Raw genomic sequence first — 25,720 nt, forward strand, 5'->3', positions numbered from 1 at the left:
AAATGACTAATATTTTAGCTTAAAATAAATACTAACAATAGTACTTATTTCTAAACAATATGTGCATGAAAATAAAAACAACCTATATGTACTTATTACACGCGTTAGAATACTTCATTGGTTTAACAAGATAAACGAAATAAGATTTCGGCATAAACTACGTTTGTAGAAAAAACAATAGAAAAAACTAAAAGGTAACTATCTAACTTCAGAGTGTCGGATTTTTGTGCGCGCGAACCGTAAAAATGTACTCTCATATTTTTTCCCTAACGCGCCAAAACAAGTAGGTATTACTTCAAAAAAAGCATACACCAAACAGAGAAAGAAAGAATTTTAGCATGAGTTACTCAAAATTGTTAAATATAAATAATTTTACCACACTGCCACACTTAATATGACTTGTTTTAATTAAATAGTTTTTAGTTAGTTTTTTTTGAGATCTCTGCGGCAACCAAACTTGAACTCGCTTCGTATGCATATGTATACAATATAAGTAGTATTAGTATATAATTTTAATATGCACTTAACTTTGGAATAACACTGGTAACAATGTTTCAAGGCGAAAGTAATAACTACTCATAACAAACGGTTCTATATAAACAAATGAAGTTTTAACTGATTCAAAATACGCGTAATAGGTTAAGACATCTTCTAAAATGTAATCTATAATTTTAAGACATGTATTAAAATAACCACTTGATCACAAGAGTTTCTTTATTCTTTAATTTTAATAAAGTTTACGTATCTGACGGATTTATTTAATTGTAACAATATGACAAAAATATAAAACCTTAGTGTGTGGGTTTACGACATTACATGTGAATGTAATTATATTATGTTTTTTAGAATTTGAATAATATTTTAGTTGTCATTATTATACGTTTGAGTTACACTCAATCCGTCCCTGCCTCAATCAAAGATTCCCGACCGCAAATCACAGAGCCTCCCACCAAATCTGACCCCGCCTCTTGGCGCAGGCGCGCCCTCGGCCAATCACGGGGCCCTCCACCCTCAAACAGCCCTCAATTGAGATCCCTGTCATTTTTCCTCCACCGCCCCGCCTTCATTTAATTTAAAATCGTCATAACCACAACCACCTTTGCACTGTCAATATAATTATTTAATGGTCTGTTATTATGTGTGTAAAATGGAGAGTCGTTTTCAAAATCTAAGTGATCTGCTTTATCAGCAGAATTTAGATCGGATTACGTACGAGAACGAGGACAAATATGAAAACGATCGGTCCACATCTGTCTCCCTGGAGGAGGAAGACTCGTTCGGTGTGGATTTGAGCGGGAAGAATGGAAATTTAGGTGGGAAATCGTTCACCATCGCTGCGATATTGGGCCTCACGAAGTCCGAGGATGTGATGAATTTAAGTGTGCAGGAGAGGCTTCAACAGAATCAGAAGCAACTGGAGAACTATTTGTATTCGGGGCATGATGTGCAGAGGATCAACGATGGATTCTGTAGGATCGGTGTACCGGCGCTGCGGCAAGGTATTTATTACAACAGATATTTAAAAACGTTTAATCTAGTAACACAATAATGACTAATACGCGACGGGAAAACATCATTTTTAAAGTGATTTAAGAAACTTAAAACATTGAATAAAATCAGATAAATCAATTAAATATACCTAAATAGAGAGATTTTTTCCTGTGATTACACACATCTATTGATTAAACTAACACAATGTTTTTCTTTATTTATTTCTTCACTTCGTAATCCTTCAGTTAACATAAATTGTTTATACCAAAAACAATTTTATTAGAGCTATAATAAAGTTGGAATACATAATACAAAAAAATCCATAAAAATTATTTAATATTTAATTAAGTAATACCTAATTCGGCTGTGTTGTATGATGGTGTGTATGTATGGTTTGCTCATGATGCAAGTGATTTAGCACTATAAACCTTACTACTACTAATAATAATAATAATAGCCTTTATTCAGATACTTTACATATTTTATATACATTTAACCTTACTACTAATATAATTTAAATATAGTCAATGCTTAAAATATTGATTGTCCGGCGGAAAACTATGATAATGATTGTTTTTTCGATAAGATCATTTGCTAGTGTTTCTTTATTCTTTTGTATTAAAAACGGTTTACGACGATATCATTTAGAATAACATTTAGGGTTTATTGACCAAAATCAAAGGCCCAGGCGGAATTGTATTAGATTCTTAATCACAACGTCGTCGGCTGTTACGACTATTGAGTAATTATTAAGATACATAATTGTACCTATATTTAATTAAATATTCTAAACAGAATCATGTCTCGGCTAGTCTTTTTAACACATTTAATGCTTAAACCAGAACTTATGGCGACTTTAAATGAAGTATATATGAATGTTTGAAAATATATATATTACTAGCGGATCCGACAGACGTTGTCCTGTCTACACGTCTTTAATTTCAAAATTTCAATTTTTAATAAGCCATTTTGATGAAAATTATTATTCAGATGTTATGACAATATCTAACGATCCAGCACATGGTCACACACGATATAACACAATGATAACAAAACTTTTTTTCAATTTCGGGACAGACTAAAATTAAAATTCGAATATTATTTAAAATTTGACACTGCGCTGGTAGCGCCGTCTGTCGGATCCAATGTAAAACAATCCAAAATCAACAACAACTAATAAATTAAAAATTAATTAAAAAAAATTGTCCAGCAGACAAAATTGTGAATCTAAACCATTCCCAGATCCCCTTGAACACACACAAAATATTTCGTCTAAATCGGTCCAGTCGTTTAGGAGGAGTTCAGTCACATACACACGCACACAAGAAATATATATATTAAGATTACCTATCCGAGTGGTATATAGCACGTCGGGTGCCGAATATTTGGATCCGAGAGCAAGGGATCGCAATGATTTTGTACGGGCCGTGCTCCACTCGGATCCGAGAAAAGAGCACTTAATCTTTTTAACATCATATACAAATAGATAGTTATCAGGTATATTTTTATGAATTATGTTATTTGTTTTTAATAAATAGAAAATTAAGTTTTAATTTCATGTAACAAATTTTTGCTCCACTTGTTTCAATAAATTAACAATAGATAGTCAAATATAGAACAGATTAACATCGTCGTCCCTAACGTCGTCCCGTCGTAACTCATTCCCAAGGTTCAAATCCAGCAGAATTTACCAAATTCCGTATGAATAAACACACCTAGAAATTCAGGCTCCTCTCATATGAATTCTTCGAGATTTTAACGGTATAAACACTACTTATCCAGAGCCTGATATATTCGGTAGTGAGCTGATCAAACAGCTGCCAGCAAGGCTATTAAAATGCCAAGTTTTGTATTCCTCTTCATCCTTATCAAACGTTCAAAGTACTCCGTAGTATTTTAGAATTTGCTACTATAATCTATCCGACACTTTTCAAAATTTTTTTACATTTTTTTAAATTTTTTTACTTTTTTTACATTTATTCATTTAGGTAACATAATGCACACTTATGAACGTCAAAAATATAAATAAATATACATTAAATGATTCTAATTTTACATGCTTCCTGCTGATAGAGGACAAATCTTTGTTTTTAATTTATTTTATTATTCTTTATTACTCAAGATGTCATATGGAACATGTTGTAATGGTTGCAGCTCTTACAAACGTTGTGTAAAAGAAAAACTTGGCGATTAAAAAGAATGGCGGAGAGTTTATTGCCAGCTCTTCTCTTCCGTTCTACGCCCTTGATTTTACAACTGGCAGTAAATGTAAATTCACAATTAATGTATTTTTTTTTGACGTTCATAAGTGTACTTGTTTACCTATATGAATAAATATATTTTCGTTTATTTTGTTAAAAAAGCATTGTGAATTTACATTTACATACTTACATATATAATATATTACATACTTAATCCGCTGTTTTGCTAGAATTTTTATTGTATTTTTATATTATTTATGTTCACAATAATTGTTATACATTTTAGAAAATATTACTTTTGATGCAGTATTTTGTAGTAGAACTAGTAGTTGATATGAGATAAACTTTAATAAATATGTAAACTACATTTATCTAAAACATTTCAAAATGATACAAATTTGGATACTGTTTTTTTTAAATTTCGCTCTGTAAGTCGATTTATAATAAATGATTATACCTAGGTAACACTGAAATGGTTAGAAAATGAAAAACGGCTTAATGTAGAAAATTGCCAATACTTTTATTGCTTTTCGAAGTAATCTCCGTTCCTCTCTACACATCGTCGCATTCGATGGAACCACTGATAAAAGCAGAGGGTCCATCCTTAGGAGTCTCTTATATGGTCTTTCCGTACGCTTTCACCGCATCTTCAGGGCTCGTAAAGTGAATTTTATCTTTAGTTCTTGGGAATGCATGAAAGGTGCCAGGTCAGGGCTGTATGGCGGATGACTCATTATCTCGACATCTGTCATAGTCTTATATTCAACAGTCTGTTTTTCGGAGCACGCTGAAATATTGTCGTGGTGAAAGAGGATACTGCTTCGAGGACGCTGTTGTCGAATTTATCAAACACAGGCAAACAGCGATTGAGAAACCAGTCTGCAGTTACTGTCCTTCCATCTTCTAGCACAACTGTCGCGAAATGATTTTACCGACCAGAGAATCAAGCAATCATCTTTTATTCTTGACTTCCTCCTTTGTTTACCTTAGTTGGCCGATCCTCGACATCAAACACCCACTGAGCTTCTTGCGAGCCACTGTTTCTTATGATTTCGGGTTTGTAGCAATATATCCAGCTTTCATCACCTGTGACGATGTGAAATACAGCAATTGAGTTACCGTTATTGAACTTATCTAACATTTGGCGACACCAGTCCATGCGAAGACGTGTCTGGTCGGTTAAAGTATGGGGAATCCATCTGGTACAACGCTTCCTGGCGCCTAAATGTTCGAGTAACATTTTTTGAACTTGACTCATATCAATGCCCTGGCCGCATCTGCTGATAGGTTTCTTTCTTAACTTCCTCTATCATGCATCGCATAACACTGATTTTATCTTCAGTAGTCGCTTTTAAAGGACATCCCTTACGCGGATCATCATTGAAATCGCTACGTCCACGCTTATATTGTTAAATCAATTGTAAATACTGGAACAAGATATGGGCTTCATAAAGAAGTGCTAATCACAGCCTATCATAGCTATATTGTTGAATAAGCCCACAAAGAAAGTAATAATAAATCATTTACCGAAATTTTTCTCGTGTTAGGTTAATTTTCACGTGTAATAAGAGTTTAAGATTTGCCGCCAATTCATTAGGTTACCAAAGAGTTCTTAAATTGAAATTAAAAAAAAAGTTTTCATTAGTAATGTTTCTAACTGGCCAGTTCTAAACATTTTCAGTGTTACCCACGTATTATTAAATAATAATCTAGTTTGAAGAGCTTCTAAGTTCTGATTTTCGTCGTCATTACTTCTTTACATGATATTGTTTTACTACATAATTAAAAGCTTAAGCTTAAAGCTCAGATTTCTGTATCAGTTTCGTGATCATTTGTGTTGAGTCATAGTCACAATGACTGACACATGCCGTCGGCTTTTTGGTCTAAGGCATTCCTCATAATGTTTTCCTTCACCTGTCAAAGCCCATTGGTGCACAGCTGGGTTGCACCTCGGATTGAGATACATATTATAAATATCTATAAATAATCAATGATAAGAAGAGAATTGAGTTCTCGCCTTCTCTTTTCATGAATACTAATTAACTATACTAAAGTTCGTCACCTTGGAATCGTTGTTTTTTACATAAGCACAAATGACTAATTACAGCAATAAAACCTTATCATTTAAGAAGTAAATGTTCTGCTTTCTCGTTTAATGGACGAATGGATATTTCAACGCAGCGTTAGGAAGTATCCTAAACCATACATTTCCCATACCCATCATAGCGTATTACTATAATAGTGGTAACTCTCGAATAGCGAGATTTACTTACATAATCTGATATTCTTCTTAAACATAGCTTACAAACTATTCTATGGAGAAAGGAAGGTTTGCTCTTCCTCGGGAGAGGTCCATCTGATGAAAATTACATTCGATCGATTCTATGAAAATAATAGGATTATGAATTAATCTAGTTGATACTTCTGATAATTCTCTTTATTTCTCCTTTTCGGCAAGGACTTTTCGATTGAAGCCTCCAAAGATACCTATTTGAGACGGTCGTGTGCTATTTGGCTTGCTCATATTCAAGCTTTGACTTGATATTATCATGGAGTGGTCTCTGCTATCCTTCTCTCAATGAAAGAGGATGTCTATTTTATACCTGCTTACTTAATATCCCCCTAGATGGAGCAGAGGGCGTCAATAGTCAGTCTCTATAGCGTTCGGTATTGAGGCTCGTACTTCACCTGGCTCCAAGCCTTTCCGGCTCTGTTTCCCTCATCTGCAACTCTACGACGCCAGGTTGGGAAGACCACTCTTCCTCTGCCCTTGCAGGTTCCAATCAATCTCCTGGCTAATCGGGGTTACTTGGAAGATCTTCCAAGATTGCTAGTTGGATATACCCGGGCCAATAGATAACTAGAAATTTACCGTGATGATATTTTATAAAGCCTTGGAACCGAAATAAAGCTTTCAAGAAAAGAGCGTAATTTAGCATCAGGTTAGCCTCCTGCCCGTCTGCCTCCTGTAAAGATAATTAATAAACTAATGGTAATAGTAGATGTTTGGCAACACTGCTTGATGTTCAAAAACTTTAGTAACCATTGCCTTTCTATATATTGTTGGATTTATGCTACAATAATGTTGTGTTGGCCTAAAGGCCCACAGCCTCAGACTCGCATCCTGTGGTGGTGGGATTGATCCCCGGCTGTACAACCATGAACTTTCTGTGTGCGCATTTAACATTCGATCGAACGCTGAAGGAAACATCGTGAGGAAACCGGCTTGCCTATTACATGATTTAGAAACCTGAGGCCCAGACCTAAAAAGGTTGAATTTATTTATTTTATACTTCATTAGGAAATAATTATATTACATCAAATGTTATGAAGAAGATAATATATCAATGAAATTAAAACTGATGACAGAAAATTTGGCTAACGAACGTCTAGTTTTCATGTCTCATTTAGTACAAGAAATAGGTACCTTAATACAAATCAACTCTTCTAGACGGCTGTGGCAATACAATACAATTTTCATGTGGATCGCTACCATTCACTATGTTGAATTTTAGATTTATTGGGACATTGTTAAACGTTTAGACGCTTAGCGTTGCAAATAATTAAACGCACAATCGTATTAGTCCCGGATCTTGGACCCTTTTTAATATATTTACCCCATGAATGTCACTTCACAAGTACTTTAGTAGCGTAGCTGTGACTGATATAATCGTACTTGGTATAATAATAATAAATCATTTATTTACATTCAGAATTAATTTTAAAAAGCCGCAAAATCAGTCAAAAGTCAAAGTTAAATCGTTTATTTGCTAGAATAGTCTTACAATTACTTACATAAATTACAAAAATCCGCCACATATGAATAGGCATGCAAATTTCATCTTATATTTTATTTATTTGATTTATTGAATAACAAGACTAGTTATTAAATCTTACATTTAGAAAAATGACAGCGCAGAGTTAGTTAGACACCAATATTTGTATAATTCTTATCTAAAAAATACAACGATTTAAACGTTAGGCTTCATTGTCATATAAAAATAGGCATTATAATTATAAGAACAGTTAATTATGTATATAACTTCTGTGAAGGTGATTCATTAGTTTGATAGCCAAAGAAAGAATTGTCTTTGGTTTGCTGAATATTAAATGTTTCCGTACACCAACAATATGTGGTGCCAGTTGCTAACGAAAGTAAATCCACTAATTTCACTTAGGGTCCTTTAAGAAAAGAGCGTAATGTTAGACCTCTCCCAGGCATAACGTTTTTAAAGAAGAGAACAGTAGAATTGATAAATACTTCATATTTCCACACTGGTATATAATTTACAAGTTTTATGGCCATCTCTAATAGCTCCCGAAACACAGAATGCCCCGCCGATTCTTTAAACTCCTCACTTCGCTTCGTTGTTTTCTCTCTTAACCAATCAACGCCCGATATTTCCCGCCACACTACTCGAGAGAAAACTATCGACCGTGGGTCTTGTCAATGGAACTATTATGTACAAAATCACATATTTAATGTGATTTTGTACATAATAGTTCCATTGACATTGTATCTATTTTAAGTACTAATAATTTAAGATAATAATTATACAAATCTTCTATTTTTTTTAAGCCTGAATTATAACAAACTTGTATTTATTGTAAAACCCACCGGATATTGTTGTACAAAGTAAAAAGTATCATGGTCTGTGATCCGTTACAACGATTGGCTAGCGTTTAAATTTAAGAATAATAATTTAATTTAAGGAACACAAATGTAAGGCATACAATAGAAGTGTTATTTATATTCTAATTATTAAATGCAATAAGTATATATCAACTACTTCGATATAAACCAACCATAAATAAACATATTAATTATGGTAAAAGTAGCAGCGTATTCATTATACAATTTTAGAAACTCTAACAGTAGCAATTCTTGAAAGGCTGGCAATTCGTGAGCCTTGAGGACTCACAACCCGCACGGAAAGCGGAAACGTGGTAGAGAATTTGGAGAGTCTCCTCTTTGTAATGCTCGGTTGATTGTAATGTCTTCCTCGACAGTGGCAATTCCCAAATACTTTTAGACTTCAGCATTTCGTAATGATGGCGCACCGCTCATATTTCACAGTGCATCTTACAACTTTTTCCATGTTGTGTAAGGCTTAAGTTGCTATTTAGTTTTAGTTTTCTTTTGAGGTGAAACTTCTTTAGGCGCATCAGGGTATGTTTTTTACGGATGAAACGCAATCATAATAATATTAGCGTGACGAATCTTCGTGTAGCGGTAGTAGCAGCGCCGTGCCCTGCTACTCGCTCTCCTACAGCTCGATCTGCTCGCAGAGAGAGGATTCGTGACGACCAGGTCGGAGCCGAGAGAGATCGGTTCGATTCTCGAGCTCTCGGCATCACCTCTCTACCGTCGGCCCGGTACAGCTTGTCCGAGAGTGCCCGGACGTGCCCCAGGGCGGCCTCTACGAGATCGGGAGGAAAGAGTGGCACATCTGTGCAGTGTTTTGTCTTTTAGCGAAAGATTGAGAGAGATAGATAGTTAGGGATTGATGTATTCGTTTAGTAGTTACATATTAAAACTTTATATGGCAATTCTACCGCTGTCTTTATTTATATAATCATTAGCACGTTTACAGTTGTAAACAGTGTGAATATAGATATACAAAAAGCTAAAGTCTGCAAATACAGGGGTCTAGGCTCTGAATATGATTTTGTCCCATTCGGTGTCGAGAACCTTGGTCCGTGGGGTCCTAGCGCGTTAAGGCTTTTTAGGGATTTATCAAAAAGGTTAGTCGACATCACAGGAGAACGAAGAGCTGGCAGCTACCTCGCACAAAGAATTAGTCTAGCTATTCAAAGGGCGAATGCTGCCAGTATCTTCGGAACCTTGCCTAAAGGGACTCCTTTTAATAATATTTTTTAATAATTAAATTTTAAGGTTAGTTATTAGATATATTTTTATGTATTATGTTATTTGTTTTGAATTGTATGTAAATAAATGATTCATAAGTCGATATACAAATACATGGAGTAATCATATATTGGTACATGATTATCTATTGGGGCTTTTACCATAGTAATAATTAATTTACAAAGAAGTTTCACTTCAAGTGTACTTTGTACGTACACACTTTTTGAAGTGAAAACTTCTTTAGCGGTGTTGTACACTTTTTTGGAATGGTTAAAAAATGTTAAACTCGCGTCAGGACATGTCACCTGCTCGGAAATTCGTAAGACGGATGGAGAGTTTAGCCGGCGCGGCGTATTTAATGTAACATAAATTGTCATGTTTGTATTCTACCATATAAATACATACTTTAAGGGTCTGTTTCACAATGTATGGATAAAGTGCCAAATAGCTATGCAACACATAAATTATTCGAAAGATAAAAGTTCCAAATAAGATACTTCGAATTTCATGACGTATAGCGCTATCTGACAGTCGTGAAACGCAAAAATACTATTTATCATACCAATAAGTAACAAATAGCTTATTTGGAACTTATCCGGACATTGTGAAACAGGCCCTAATTCTGATAATTATATTTTGTAATTTTGATACTTTGGAATGGGAATAATTTAATTAAAATTATTCCCATTCCAAAGTATCAAAATTGCATCATGTTAATATTCAAGTTTTCACTTCTGCCGGAACTTCCGGAGTGCCCGTCGTTTTAGTTTTTATAAATAAATCATAATTTAAAAAAAAACATATGAAGTATATTGTGTAAATTTTATGTTTCAGAAAATTCCAGGGTGGAGCTAAGGCCGCAGGTGACCCAGGTAAAGGGATCCCGAACACACTCCATATCTTGCTCCAATGGGTAAGTATAGACATCTGTGTCATGTGTGTCATATAAGCTACAATTCAATATCATGATTACTAGATTAAATTTATTTTGTGAAACGAAGGAGAAACGAAGTTCGCGGGGGCAGCTAGTAATCTTTATATCTTAATATATATATTTCTTGTGTGCGTGTGTATGTGACTGAACTCCTCCTAAACGACTGGACCGATTTTGACGAAATTTTTTGTGTGTGTTCAAGGGGATCTGAGAATGGTTTAGATTCACAATTTTGTCTGCTGGACAATGTTTTTTTAATTAATTTTCAATTTATTAGTTGTTGTTGATTTTGGAATGTTTTACATTGGATCCGACAGACGGCGCTACCATCGCAGTGTCAAATTTTAAATAATATTCGAATTTTAATTTTAGTCTGTCCCGACAGTTAGCGCTGCGTTCAAATTAAAAAAAAAGTTTTGTTATCATTGTGTTATTGTAGACCATGTGCTGGATCGATTTTGTCATAACATTTGAATAATAATTTTCATCAAAATGGTCCAGAATGTTTTAGCTTATTAAAAAAAGTTAGAAATTTTCAAATTAAAGACGTGTAGACAGGACAACGTCTGTCGGGTCCGCTAGTATAATATATTTAATTCCGGGCCTCAGTTTGCTGTATCTGTTTCATGAACATCATTGTTAAATCTAATAGGCTAATAGGTGATCAGCCTCCTGACACTCGCCGTCGACCAATCCTCAGAATATTTTTCTTTATCGTTCGAGCGAATGTGAAATGAGCACAATTAAAATCCACCGGGAATCGAATACACCGATAATCACCACCCATGTACACCTGCAACGCCGAGGTGTAGCGGGTGTGTTGCTGGTGTTTCAGGGACTCTTTTCTTGAAGCCCCCTAAGTCGTATCGGTTAGGAAATGCCTCTACTGGCAGCTGGTACCACAAAGAGGTGGTGCGCGTCAGAAAGTGCCTTAAGAAACGCTGTGTATCTTTTGTATCCTGTCAATCTCATTTTGACATAGACATATTATTTATTACAAACAAAACACACACATATAAAGACACAACATAGCAGTAATCAAAGAGAAAACATTAAATAAAAGATATAATGAGAGGTATATTTCTTTTTTTCCTTTTTCAATTCGGTCTGTCTCAAGCATGTATTGCGTGTGTGCTGTGGCTGTAAATGGCCCTGACTCAGCATTATGCTGAGGAGCAGAGTGTTCCACAGCGCTGGTCATTCTGCCAGAGACCACATCAGCTAGTTTGCGCCTCAGTCGCAAAAAAAAGAATATATTAACACTCAGTAGGAAATGATAATAATAATATTAGTGAAAGTTAGCAATATCGGCAATAAAGTCTTGTGCAATATGGTGTGAAGTAAATAAAATAAAATTGCAGGTTAAAATAGGAATAATTGATAAGCATTAGATTTTTTTTTTATTAAAAAACTATCTCTAAAGGTCCTAATTGCTGAATATCATCACACATTCTTTGACTAAATCCGTCCACGCACGTCCAAATTCATCAGTCATCATAAATTACAGATCTGGCAGAAGCAAGCGTATTCGTACGATCTTCACTCCAGAGCAGTTGGAACGCCTGGAAGCGGAGTTTGAACGACAGCAATATATGGTGGGGCCTGAACGGCTGTATCTTGCTCATGCTCTGCAACTCACTGAAGCACAGGTAACTTGATAATATTTTCTTTTGGCGCGATGGAGAAAAATGATGAGTGAATTTTTACGATGCGCGCACACCGACCCCTAAATTCGACAGCGTAAAGTTAGGTCTAGGTGGCATGAAAATCGATAACTATGTTCAAGTTGTATATTCTAGTATTTTTATATTTAGAACACATGTTTCGTAACAGTACAATTAAACAGTGTGAATAAATAAATATTATTTTGGTTATTTTTAAATTTTATATAGAACGGTGATTTACTAATAATTTATTAGTATATCTATGTATTGAATATTAGTGATGAAACTGATTTAAATACTCTGTTTTGTAATTATTTTAGATAATAATGTAATTATAATATTTGTAATTACATTATTATCTAAAAAATATTTTTTTCCTATGCCAAAGAAGTATAACTTCTAACGCGTGTACATAAGTACACACATTCTTTTTTTATGTTACAAGAGGCAAACGAGCTCATTTATTTTATGTTATATTAAGTGACACCGACGCCCATGGATACTCAAATTAGGTTTAAAGACATTAATTCTCGATAGACAATAGTCACAAGAGAACTTATATGCTAAAGATACAATTTATCACGTTGAATTAGCGAAGTAGAACTTGTGTGGAGTTTCATTTCCGTAGATAACGGGGATCATTCAAGTCATGGTCTTTTTATATTTTGTGGGAGTCTATACCGCAGCACTCCCCCAATGCTAAATGTTTTTTTTTGCCGTAATGTGTTCTATACTTAGGTAGAATAAGATTATGAGGGCGTCGTGAACTGCGCTTTTGAATTTGATTTATTTTACTGAAAGTAATGTTAGTTATTTAAAATTTTGTAGATTATTAAGCTGGTATTGCATTGAAATAATTACTTTATATTCATGAGTTTTGTTTCTCTGTAGATTTTTTGTGTAGAATTTAAATTTAAATTTCAATGTGATATGTTTTAGTCGCAGCTTCCCAAATCTCAATAAGATAAAGGTGTGATTTTCCCAATGAATTATAAATATGGAAATGGAATTTCGGAGGCAGGCTTCGAACTATGTCTCTAAGGGAATCTTAGAGAAGATAATTTAGTTATTAAATGATTTATGTGCGTTGTCCATGTTAAATTATTGTCAATGTATAATCCAAGATATTTTTTGCTTTTCTTTTCAAAATACCAGAATGCATGCAAGTGCGTTAATATAATAAAGCAAAAAAATAGGTTTTCTTATATTTCATTTACTTTTTTATATATGCCCATTTCAAGGATGACATGAGACAATTGTCATTATTATTTCTCTTAATTTTTTGTTCCTATTTGTAATGTCATCCATGTTTAATGTACTTGCTCTTTTCAGTGTTATATTTTTTCTGTTAGTGTCTGTATTATATTGCTAGTGTGCCTTATGTCACACGTTTAGCGCTGCATCATCACTCCTAAGGTATATAAAATAAAAAACTTTTTATTATCTTATATCTTTAAACGAGCAATTCTTGTATACTGGCTCCAACGATTTTAATGAAATTTAGTATACGGGGGGTTTCAGGGGCGATAAATGGATCTAGCTAGGAATCATTTCTAGAAAATTTCATTTTATTCGTGTTCTATCACACTCATGATTTTTTTCTTTAAATAAAACAGTTAAATTTTTTTATTTTTCTGCCGTAAGGTCGAAAAATATTATTCATATTTCATCATTTTATTAGTATGTAATTCGTACATAAATATAATTTACAAAAAACACAGATTTATAAAAAAAAAAAAAATACCGAGCAAAGCTCGGTCATCCAGGTCCTATATATTTATATTCAATAAATATACTTCCAGGTTAAGGTTTGGTTTCAAAATCGACGTATAAAGTGGAGGAAACACCATCTCGAAGTGACGCAGCAGAGGCTAGCCGTGCTCCAGAGGCACAGACCCGAGGGCGATGACGTCATGTAGACTATAGTAAGGTTTCCATAGACATAGAGTAAAATGCCGCCAGTGTGAATCCGATTTTCGTAGCATCATCATAGGATTTTTACACCTAATTATTTCAGAAAAGATTTTTTCGAAAACTAACGACTTTGTGCATTTATAACTTTAATAATTTCTTCAAATAAATATTAAGTTTATCATTATGTTACCTATTAAATAGTTATACCTAATTTAGCTTAATTTGTGTTTTTATTTGCGTTATGTATTAAATATTTAATACTATTTAGTTATCTCAAAAATGCATTTGACACCCTGACAAATGACAGTACATATACATTTTCCGGCCAAAGGAATTATGTTACTAGTCTATGAATTTTACTGAATGTTTTTATGAATTAAAATTCATACAAATTTAGTTTTCGACTTTCTTCAAAATATTTCATGATTACGTAAATCACAGTCGCCATTTAACAAATTAATCCTTAGTTTAAATAAAGGTCACCTGACTACAAATATATAATTTTTTTAGATTATTGCATGACACCAGTTTTAGCAATAATTATTGTTATTAAAGGAAGACAATGGCCTAGTTCGCAATACGTCTTAAGCCAATATAAAAATAAGCTATAATGTCAGTGAAATATCCAACCTTTGATTTTTAGTATACTAACTATATTTTACCAATAACATTACGTATATCTTTGTAAATAAATGAGTAGAAAATTTTCGTGTAAATTGTGGGCATAGATTTGTAATGTATCTGTCAAAATATTAATTATTTTGACGTTTGGCATAGTTCACAGCTGAAAGACGTATAGAACTGTCACAATTAGATGTATACGTTAGGTATAGATTCGCAATATAATAATAATTTAATTCTAGTTATTAGTTAAGTATGGTTAAGCTCTGTACATTACAATATTGTAAGCTATATTTAATAATTTATAAATAAATGAAAACTTAAATTGTATTTTATTTAAAGTGGAACTGTCATAATCTGACTCTCTTTGTATGTAATATTGTAGTATGTTTCTCCACAACTCCAATTGGAAACTAATTCTACATTCTTCGGTCTGTGGCAGGTTAATTAAGTATTCAATTACCTAACTGTCGCAGAATTCATTGCCTAGACATGAGATAATTAAATGGACGATTAATTCCGAAAAAAGAGCAAAAAATCCCATTAATTAAGCAGAACAGAGAATAATATTTATTTTATATAATCCGTTTAACGTTACGAAAAAATAATTGGTATTCACAATATTTTTTAGAAATAGTAATAAAATATCGGATAAGTTACCGGAAACCATAAACATATTAATTATTTTTACGAATGCGAACAGCATGTGATGCCATCTGTTGACAAAACTATGCACCGTTTTACATGGAATTCGTGTCTGTTCAAGAAATTCCTGTCTTATAGACTGTCAAGTATAAGTTGGCGTTCCAGTGGCGGCGCCTCCTACAACCCTCTGTGTTGCCACTTTTTTTGTTTAGTTTGGATTGATGGATATTCTTAGATATTACATTAAAGGTAAATAAAAAACTCAATAACAAAAAAATATTTTTTAAAGTAATTATGGTCTGTTAGAGGCATTATTCCTTCCATGAATTCTTCAGAGTCATCTGTGTCAGAAGAATCTGAGTCGCTGCTATTCAAATCAATTAAAAATGGTTCCATTACTGTTTCAAGGCGGTTGTCTGTCATACGATAATTATTTTCAACATTTATAACGTGATTACAGTGTTTCTGCCATTCTTCAGCAGTTATTTTGGAAAATGCACTATGGATTCTCTGTTCCATGTTTTCAGAGAGGCCAGTAACATTTGTGTCTGTAAATATTCTTTTGAACGAACTCCAAATGAATTCTATTGCATTAAAGTCACAATGATAAGGCGGAAGTCTTACAGCCTTATGACCATGTTTCTTTAATATTTCATCAATTAAGTAGACATTCTCCTCCTCCATTCTGGAAGGTCCTTGAGCTGCTTGATTAGGGACTTCAGTTCTCGCTGTAAAATTACTTTCCATGATTTTTCCCTCTGAAACTATACGGTTCACGGTTCTTTCAGAAACACCTTAAATAAAACAAAAAATATTTTAAGTTATCCATCAATCACATTTACTTTCAAAAGCAATTATTATTTTTCCCTAAATTTGGGGATATAAATATCACTTTTAACTGGCAATACTTTACCTGTCAAAGCCGCTGTTCGAGCATTCACTTGTTGAAATGGAATAATCGGCCCATTGTTACGTTTCTCCTCTTCACAAAAACGTTTTACAGCTAGAATAATTTCTCTAGCTGCACTCCGCACTACTTTTGGCATGTTTCGTAATGATTTTTACACTTTAAAACACAAATTATTAGCACCGACACACGTGAGGCTACCAAGCTGTTAGAACTGTCAACACAACTGTCAAAATTAGTACCTTTTTCTGCCACACGCCAACTTACACATGACAACCTATAAGTCGAATTATGAGATGCATAGGCTTTGATCGAACCTTATCAAGAAATGTAGTTTATCAGAAAGTGCTTTACCATGCAGTATCGTAATATTGGCGCTAGAGAGGAGAGGCCTATTATGAAAAAAAGCTTCTTTCGCAATGGCTAGCAATAAAACATTCTTGTATTTGCAAAAAAAGTATTAATGTTATCTTAATGAAATCCTAAAGTTAACACGATAGATGGAACGAAGTTTGGCGGGTCAGGTAGTAGTGTATATTTGGCTGTTAAGACCTCGTTAGTTAGGTTTAAAGACATTTATTCTCATAATAGACATTAGTCACTTACATGAGAACACTTATATGCTAACGTTACAATTTGAAAAAAAAAAAGAAACTTGGTAGGACTTGGATGAACTTTCATTTCCGTAGATTGGGATCACTCAATAGATGGTCCTTTAATCTTAATGTAAATATTGCTAGGCTGCCTGCACTTTTTACATTTTTTGGGAGTCTATTAGTTCATAGGCATATATTGAAATGTTAAGAACGCCAAATCAATCTTGTTCACAATAATAATTATTAATTATGTTAAGCGCAAACGATATATCAATAAATTAACGATTCTTCTCAAAACTACTCTGACATAGTTTTGTATGTTCGTAACATTTTTTTTCGAGATGCCTTTGGAGAAATGAAGATGCCTGATGAATCTTTTTTACACGTTCGAGTCGGAACATTTGCGGCCTTTTCTTAGAACAGAAGGCAAACTGACTTTCCCGATGTTAAGTGATACTGCCCATGGATACAGGGCACGCCAGTGCGATGCCTTGCTGCCGCTTGAAGAACCATAAGCCGAATTGGAGCGGAAATACTTCAGTGAGCAGCTGCTTCCACATAGTGGTAGTGTGCGGAGAAACTACCTTAAGAAACGATCAGTTGTGGAACGCGTCCGGCGTTGTCCAGCGTCCAACGAGAATATAGAAAAATAGTATATTTCATTACAAGTGCGGAAAGCCTGTCATTGCCTGTCGAGTTCCGACGAATGTCTACCCGAACCGAGGCGCAGCCGAAGGTGAGGGTTGACAGTCGGAACGAGTTGCAATGACGGTTCCGCACGTGTACTGAACGACTATTTTTAATACAGTTGCGAAAAAATTAAGCAATTTAATTAAACTATTTACTTTTTTTCTCTTCTCTCTACGGAATAAATTCATTGCACGTAGATATGTTATATGTTTCCGGTAAATTGTTCTCCGAAGCATTTTGTGCAATTATACTAAGTTCGGGTGGTATTCATTCAAATAAAATATCGTCGAAATTACTCATTTTGTGCAACAAATAACTCAACTCGAAATAACATTTTTAGAAAATGGCGCCAACCGCAAAGAATATGAGCAAAGCTTGTTTTTTCTTTTCTTCACCCATTCTGGGTAGGCAAAGGGAACTTGGCCCATACAGCCAATTCTTCAGTAGACTATTTTTATTGAAAGAAAACCAAATCTAACTCATTGAGTCCAATCATTAAATCTGATATTGAAACAAATAGTAGCTTCTTTTTAAAATATTTAATAAATATACAAACTTCATGGTTAGTTTTTTCTTTTTAAAATATTTTTTTGATATGAAATAAAATAAACCTAACCTAACTTATTGAATCCAATTATTAGTAAACTTTTTAAAAATACGTATTTGCATATATTATAAAATTCTTTTTAATATTTTTTTTATTTGATATGAAATGAAAAGAAACCTAACCGAACTTATTGAATACAATTATTATAATATTTAGAATTCATATATCATAAAAACTTCTATGAATTTTTTTAATAAAACCTTCGTGGTTTGTTTTTTCTTTTTAATACACATTGTTTTGACAGTTGGCAAAGAAAACGCACGAGTGCGGGAATGGCAAAGAAAAAGCACGAGTGTGTAATAGCCCTCTTTCCGAACGCTTTACCTCCCTGCAATATGCCACTTTTTGAGCAACTGTATTAAAAAATTATTTTTGTTTTGATATTTTGGAATCCCTTGAGTGTGCGATCCTAATCTCTGAGATCGTAGGTTCGATATATCGTATATGCGCATTAATATTAGACGCAAAAAGTACACAAAGACAGAATCTTCTATAAACTAACGTTAATAGAAGATTCTGTATCTTATGTCACTAATGACTTTTCATTAGACCATTTGTTTAGGCTTTTTGGGACCTTTATCTATTGTCTATTGACTGACAAAGTAACTTACCCTATGCATTGTAATTAACTAATTAATTGATTTGATAGAATTCTCGCTAACGTAAACTTACGTCAGCGTTACGTGATGTAGTATTTATTATTTTGTTAGGAAAGTGAAATCACAGGAACCGGTATTGTAGTGATGCTCTCGTGTCGATAATCGATATATATTTTCATAGACTACTAGAATTATATATATTTATTTAATTTATTAAATTATACAAACATTTTTTGCAATATTCTTAAAATTAATCTTCATTATTATTAAAAATTGACAAATAGAAAATTTAACACATTAAATTAAAAAGTTTATGTGGCATTGTACATTTAATGCTGGCATTTCTAGCTGTATTGCGATAATTATTCGTTGAGTGGGGAAGGCACTAGCCCTGGAGTCAGACGCAATTAAATCATGAATTAGGGCCTCTACACTTGAACCCAACCCGGTTTGGGCCGGGTCTCTGGTTATTATGAAATTAATTAACTGTGCATGTGTTCCTAATAATGTTATCATAATGACGGTAATTGCAAACCATTTTCTTTATTAATTTTCCTCACCTCTACAGCGTTAACTGAGAAGTATATTGATATAGTAAAAACATACATAGATGAAGGAAGATGCTGCTGCTCTACCTTTTATCTAAAGGGAGGAATGTTTAAAAAAAAAACGGAAGATACAAAGGCGCTTTACTGTCTGAAACCTTCTCGTAAAAGCCAACTGGCTCCACCTACGTCCAGAGTGGAATTGCATCATACAGATCAGAGGTTAAACGTTTACGACACTTTATCTCAATCAAAATGCTAGCGACTTGATTGAATGTCGATCTTTAATCTCTAGTGATTCAATTAACTTTCTGATTGAACTAGTTTACTGCAACATATATACATTTTACAGTCATGCCCTACATTAAAAGTTTTTTTGTATTCATTGTATTCGGCATAGAGTCGGCAATCAAGTAGCCACATGTTTTATTAAAAATGTTGCCTGTGTTCCCTTCTCTTCATTATCCCCTTGGTATATAGGTACTTGTCTTAAACCTTTGTCCATCTTTTAACTGTGCATCTTGCTATTATGAACGAGGTGTAAGAGCGTATGACGTAGGTTATTATTAATATTTGAATTATCTTACAGGTCAAACACGTCACATTTTCATTGCCTAAAAAATTATTTTTTGCTCCTTTACGAATGTAGACTCTTGGGCCGTCGGGTACAAATGCGCAACTTATTGCTTAAATTGGCGCCTGGTAGAGAGTAATTGACCTCAGACCTGGTGTTTTCCTCAACAAATAAGCATCGCAATAGATACAGCGAAGAACTGCCACTTTTAAGCTACACAAATTTAATCAATTATATGTTAAAATAATATTAATTTTATATTAAACAAGTTCTATATATTTCATATATAGCATGCATTATTTACGGTTATCACACAATGTATGTATAATTTCATTAGTCTAAATTGTATTTTTGCGAATAATTCGTTTTTCACTAGAACACTCTGCTATTCAACACTACATGAATACTAAGGAATTTAAAGAACTATTCATGCGATTTATTTGTTCTTGATGAAACATATATTGTTTGAATTAAATTAATAACATCATATTGGACCATATTACTCGATCAATGTGATAAACACGAAAATAAATTTACGAATACATATAGCAATATTAGACACTGAAACATAAAGGCATATTGATATTATGAGTTTATTTTTAATTTTAAATTTTTTAGTTCTATTTATTTTGTACGAGCAGTGTTGGCCTAGTGGCTTCAGCGTGCGACTCTCATACCTGAGGTCGTAGGTTCGATCCACGGTTAATGGAGTTTCTTTCTATGTGCGCATTTAACTTTGCTCGAACGGTGAAGGAAAACATCGTGAGAAAACCGACATGTTAGACCCAAAAAGTCGACGACGTGTGTCAGGCACTGGAGGCTGACCTACCTACTTGCCAATTAGATTTCAAATTTCAAAAATGACCATGAACCAGATTCAGAAATCTGAGGCCAAGACCTAAAGAGGTTATACAAAATTCTGTTAGATTTTACAAAAAAGAGAAATAATTAAGAATATACTATTGTGTATGAATTAATGAATTTGTTATTATTCACAAATAATATAAAAGAAACATTTTAAACTAATGAACAATAGTAATTAATTTTGTTTTTCACACAGTTTACCGAAATGTAAAAAATCTGCAGAAAAAAATGACAATGGTATTAATTTAAATAAAGTAATTCAAAGATATGTGACCCGCCCAGCTTCGCACGGGTGCAATGCTGATGAAAAGCAGGTTTTTATATAAAAATGAATCTCTATTTCCGTTGGTCGCTGATTCTTTTTTTGTTGTGTTTGTTAGTGTCAGGAGAAGGTTCTTGTAATAAAAATCAGAAAATTGCGCGGTAAATTAGAAATGTTAAGAATACCATACCAAAGTAACCACCATATTAAGTCCTTTAATCCCGACTTTTGTTACGATAGCATTTTTTACAATTCACACTTTTTTGATGTAACGAAAAATAAATCTCGTTTAAAATCTTCGATCGGAGTTTTTTGTGGCTTGAAAATGCATTTTTTTCACATGGCCTGACCACGTCGCCTGTTCAATTATAATATTCATACCGACAGGACAATGTCGGGTCCGCTAGTTTAAAATATATATCAGTTACTTTAGTTTTTTTTAAATTTATTTATCAGCCGGATACAAAGTCCATTGGCATAAGTTTCTTTACAATTGGATTATGTTGCAATTCTTGAAATGTACGTGATGCAGGAAGAGTGCGTGAGGTCAACAGGAAATTATTATCTCATATTTATGCAACATTTACTTTTCATCTGGCAATACTGATACTACATGTGTAGATTGATAGATAGACATTGGTTCATTATGCTTTTAATATTTATTTAAATTAAACATTTTATGAAACATATTCGTAATGTTTCATAAAAAATGTTTAGAATTTCTCTTTTTGGTATTCATTGAATTTGGAGGTTTTTATGGAGAAAAAGTCAGTATGGGGTAGTTCATCAAATTGCTACAGCTAAAAAGGTAGGCTAAGTGAAAACTTAAACCATAATTATGCGAACGAAGTTCGCGGGGGCAGCTAGTTCAAGGTAATAATGATGACCTAAAAACAGATAAACAAGAATAAAACAAACAAACATTATATCTTTATTCATCTAGGTAAACAAGTACGCTTATGAACGTCAAAAAAAATTAAATTAATTGTAAATTTACATTTACTACCAGTTCGCAAGTCAAGGGCGTAGAGCGGACAAGAAGAACGGGCAAGAAACTTTCCGCCACTCTTTTCAATCGCCAAGTTTTTAATACAAATTGTTTATACTGGAGAAAATCAATCCCAAGGATTAGGATTATTAAATTGGTCACATTTATAAAAAGCTTTATTGATTAATTTACTTTTAACGAGGGCTTTGAATTTATTTAGTGATAATTCTCTAATTTCGCTTGGGAGTTTGTTGTAAAAACGAATACAATTTCCATATAAGGAGTGGTTTAATAAACAAAGGAAACCGAGATGTTTTATTTTGTTAAACGTGATCTCAAGGTCTCAGGAGTACTGTATGTATGTTGTTTTATATTAATAAATCACATTTGAATATTGCCCTGAATTATTGTGGTGAGACATGACCTTGAACCTCTGACCCAAGGATCCGTCTGATGCCTAAAGTCTCTTGGTGCAGACAAATATTTATTTATATATTTACTATTTATGTGTTACACATCTGTAGTGTTTAGGGGTTTTAAAGTTCTTATGGCATAGCCTCTCGTATATTTAGTTATCTAGTGCTTGTTCATATACATAAACTATGCCGATACTTCTAACATTTATTACATATAAATTTAAATACACATTTGACAAGCTGGCGAGCTGGATATTAAATTGACAAATAAATTAAATTAAATGCTATATTACTTTTTAAGTTTTCTTTTTTTAGAACAAACGGAAAGCAAAAGCAAACGGGCAGGAGGCTCATCTGATGTTAAGTGATACCGCCGCCCATGGACACTCTCAATGCCAGAGGGCTCGCGAGTGCATTGCCGGCCTTTTAAGAATTGGTGAGCTCTTTTCTTGATGGACCCTAAGTCAAATTGGTTCGGAAATAATTCAGTGGGCAGCTGGTTCCACAAAGTGGTGGTGCGCGGCAATATATGTGCATATACGGTATGTATAATTTAAACACCGAAATGGAAATAACAGTTACGAGGGTATCGAACTCGCGACCTTCACGTCATCAACTGAACGTTGTCTTTCCTTTGATTAATATGTACTTATAACATTCATCTGTCTTGGTTAATTTTAATAAGGATGAGCTTCGATATACCTACAAATTTTTCGGAAAATAGAAATCATATCGTTATTATTAATTCAGGAAACTCAAGACAAAATCGGCTCAATATTTAGAAGTGCATCGTGGACATGGGACACGTTTTTTATTTCTTTTTTATGTTACAGAACGCCCATGGACACTCGCACTGCCAGAAGGCTCGCAAGCGCGCCGGCCTTTTAAGAATTGGTACGCTCTTTTCTTGAAGGACCCTAAGTCGAATTGGTTCGGAAATACTTCAGTGTTCTAATTTGTGATTATTGATTGATGGATAGTAGTTTTCTACCGATGGATTGTCCATTTTGCTTAAGGTTTAAACCCCACTATTTTTTATGTTCTATTCAATAACCTCGGATTTGTTGCTCGTTCTTTTTTGTGTATTTTTTTTATAGAACAGGGGGCAAACAGGCAGGAGGCTCACCTGATGTTAAGTGATACCGCCGCCCATGGACACTCTCAATGCCAGAGAGCTGGCGAGTGCGTTGCCGGCCTTTTAAGAATTTAAATGAATGGAATTTAAGTTAAAGAGTTACGAGGGTAATGATTTAATACAACAGAAATAGGACATTTTTTAGGATGTAAAGAGAACCTTATCGTTATGCGATAAAAACATAATTATTTTTATCTTTTAATTACATTTCAACTAAGATTGAATAATGAAGGATATTTCAATTTGAATCGTCTTCAAATACCTTTAAAGGTCAGTGAGGTCAGTCCCAAGCACTGGACCACTTTTGGACCCTCAATCACTCTGCGTTGCCGTCAGCCTTCGTGCCCAAGGCTACTTACAATTTAGGCCCCCATTGCCAAAAGAATGCAGGTCATTATTCTCGCCACGTCGCGCTCAACGATATTATACACCGCTGCTATATACTAGGCACGAATGAGATATCATGAAATCCTTAGATGATGGGACGGGCTGGGATGATACTTGTGTGGACGTCAGCCCCTTTCTCATCCCTCAGACAAGTCCAAAAACCTCAGGAAAATACTCAGTCTGTACCTCTGGTAGATACTCATAGTACCGGCGATCCTAGAGCTGGTGCTTTCGTCGCTCATCGAAGACCGGCAACGCACTCGCGAGCCCTCTGAAATTGAGAGTGTCCATGGGCGGCGATATCACTTAATATCAGGTGAGCCTCCTGCCTGTTCGCCTCACGTTCTATAAAAAAAAACTATTGCAATACAGCGAGGAAACGATGCCAGCAGTAAGGACACTGAGAAAGGATCCGAACTTTCAAAATTTGTTTTCATTTTTCTTTGTATTATTTTTTATTCCATAATATCACTATTTCGGTTAAGAATATTGTTAATACTGTATATATTTTAAATTTGAGGGTATTTAGTAGTAATAGTGTGTTAATTATCATATTATTACAGGAAGTACAACGGTCATTTGGCTTGTTTGAAGACGATAATCTTCGGAACTGATTTATGAACCGTTTTCACCAGTTAGTGGTTACTGAGAAAGGTTTAGGTATTATTATTGTCAAAGGTCACAAAAATCCTTGTCAAAATCCATAAAATCTATGCAAGGTAGTAAATAAATATTTAATAAATCGGTAATCACTACATAGTATAAAACAAAGTCGCTTTCTCTGTCCCTATGTCCCTTTGTATGCTTAAATCTTTAAAACTACGCAACGGATTTTGATGCGGTTTTTTTTAATAGATAGAGTGATTCAAGAGGAAGGTTTATATGTATATAAAATCTATTAAATAGTGGAGAAGTACTGTTATTTTTGAGGTTTCTAATGTGATGTCGTAAATAATTACATTTTTTCCCCTTACATTGCAAACGCAGGCTGAAGCCTACGAGTTTTATCAAAATAATGTACTAAGTATTGTACACATTGAAAAGGTCTACAGAAAGACCGTGATGGTATATGTCTATCTCTTATGGATAACCCACATTTTTATATACAACGTTCACAGATTTTCTGTAGAGTACAGTGTATTTAGTATCAGCATTGCACCCGTGCGAAGCCGGGGCGGGTCGCTAGTTATATATATAAGCTAAAAAGGAGTATACATATTTAGAATATCCATAGCGCTAAACCTTACGTACATACCCTCATTTTGACACAATAACACAGCCGAATTAGGTATTACTCAGTTAAATGTATTTAATATCTTGTTTTGATTCTTTCCTCTATTTGTGTATATGTTTAAAAAAAGCAATTATACCAAAGATATATCTTTAGTACATATAATATTTTTTTGTTATATATAATTTATGCTATTTTACGAAATAAATTATACATTAGATAACACGCCACCTAAACATACAACCTAGATCCAATTGGTATTCACTTTCTAATTTAATTCTCTAATCTAGCGTAATATTTAATGCATCCCTACCAATTATGTTTTCGTTGGGAATTGAACTTAGGACTCTCATAGCATCAGTGAATGTTAAATTAAATAAATTCAAAATATAGACTTTAACTTTAAAGAGTATTAAAAAACATATAGACCTTTTTTCTTCTATTAAACTAAACAATGTTAATTAATAATTACTAAGAAATTATAATACATTAAAAAATCCTGTGACCATTTTATAAATGTTTATTTTAATAATTTTATCGATAACTCGCTCAGCACAATGTGACCTCACTAGTGCACAAT

At 33.7% G+C, this 25,720-nt stretch overlaps 1 protein-coding gene across 1 annotated transcript; it reads left to right on the top strand.

Moving 5' to 3' along the window:
• Positions 1-1,102: 1,102 nt before the first annotated feature.
• LOC123690349 (homeobox protein vent1) lies at positions 1,103-14,203 on the top strand. Its single transcript, XM_045633705.1, has 4 exons — positions 1,103-1,499; positions 10,396-10,474; positions 12,003-12,144; positions 13,962-14,203. The coding sequence occupies exons 1-4, from the start codon at positions 1,124-1,126 to the stop codon at positions 14,076-14,078; spliced, it is 714 nt and encodes a 237-aa protein (XP_045489661.1). The 5' UTR covers positions 1,103-1,123; the 3' UTR covers positions 14,079-14,203.
• The last annotated feature ends 11,517 nt before the right edge of the window (positions 14,204-25,720 follow it).

Source organism: Pieris rapae, chromosome 24 (genome assembly GCF_905147795.1).
Source record: "Pieris rapae chromosome 24, ilPieRapa1.1, whole genome shotgun sequence".
In the NCBI taxonomy this organism is placed as follows: Eukaryota; Metazoa; Arthropoda; class Insecta; order Lepidoptera; family Pieridae; genus Pieris; species Pieris rapae.

What these genes read in the sequence shown, in the direction of transcription:
- LOC123690349 (XM_045633705.1), top strand. Translation starts at nt 1,124, where the DNA reads ATGGTCTGTTATTATGTGTGTAAAATGGAGAGTCGTTTTCAAAATCTA. An exon ending in TCCATATCTTGCTCCAATGG is followed by an intron (nt 10,475 to 12,002) that starts GTAAGTATAGAC and finishes CATAAATTACAG; the next exon opens with ATCTGGCAGAAGCAAGCGTA. An exon ending in TGCAACTCACTGAAGCACAG is followed by an intron (nt 12,145 to 13,961) that starts GTAACTTGATAA and finishes ATATACTTCCAG; the next exon opens with GTTAAGGTTTGGTTTCAAAA.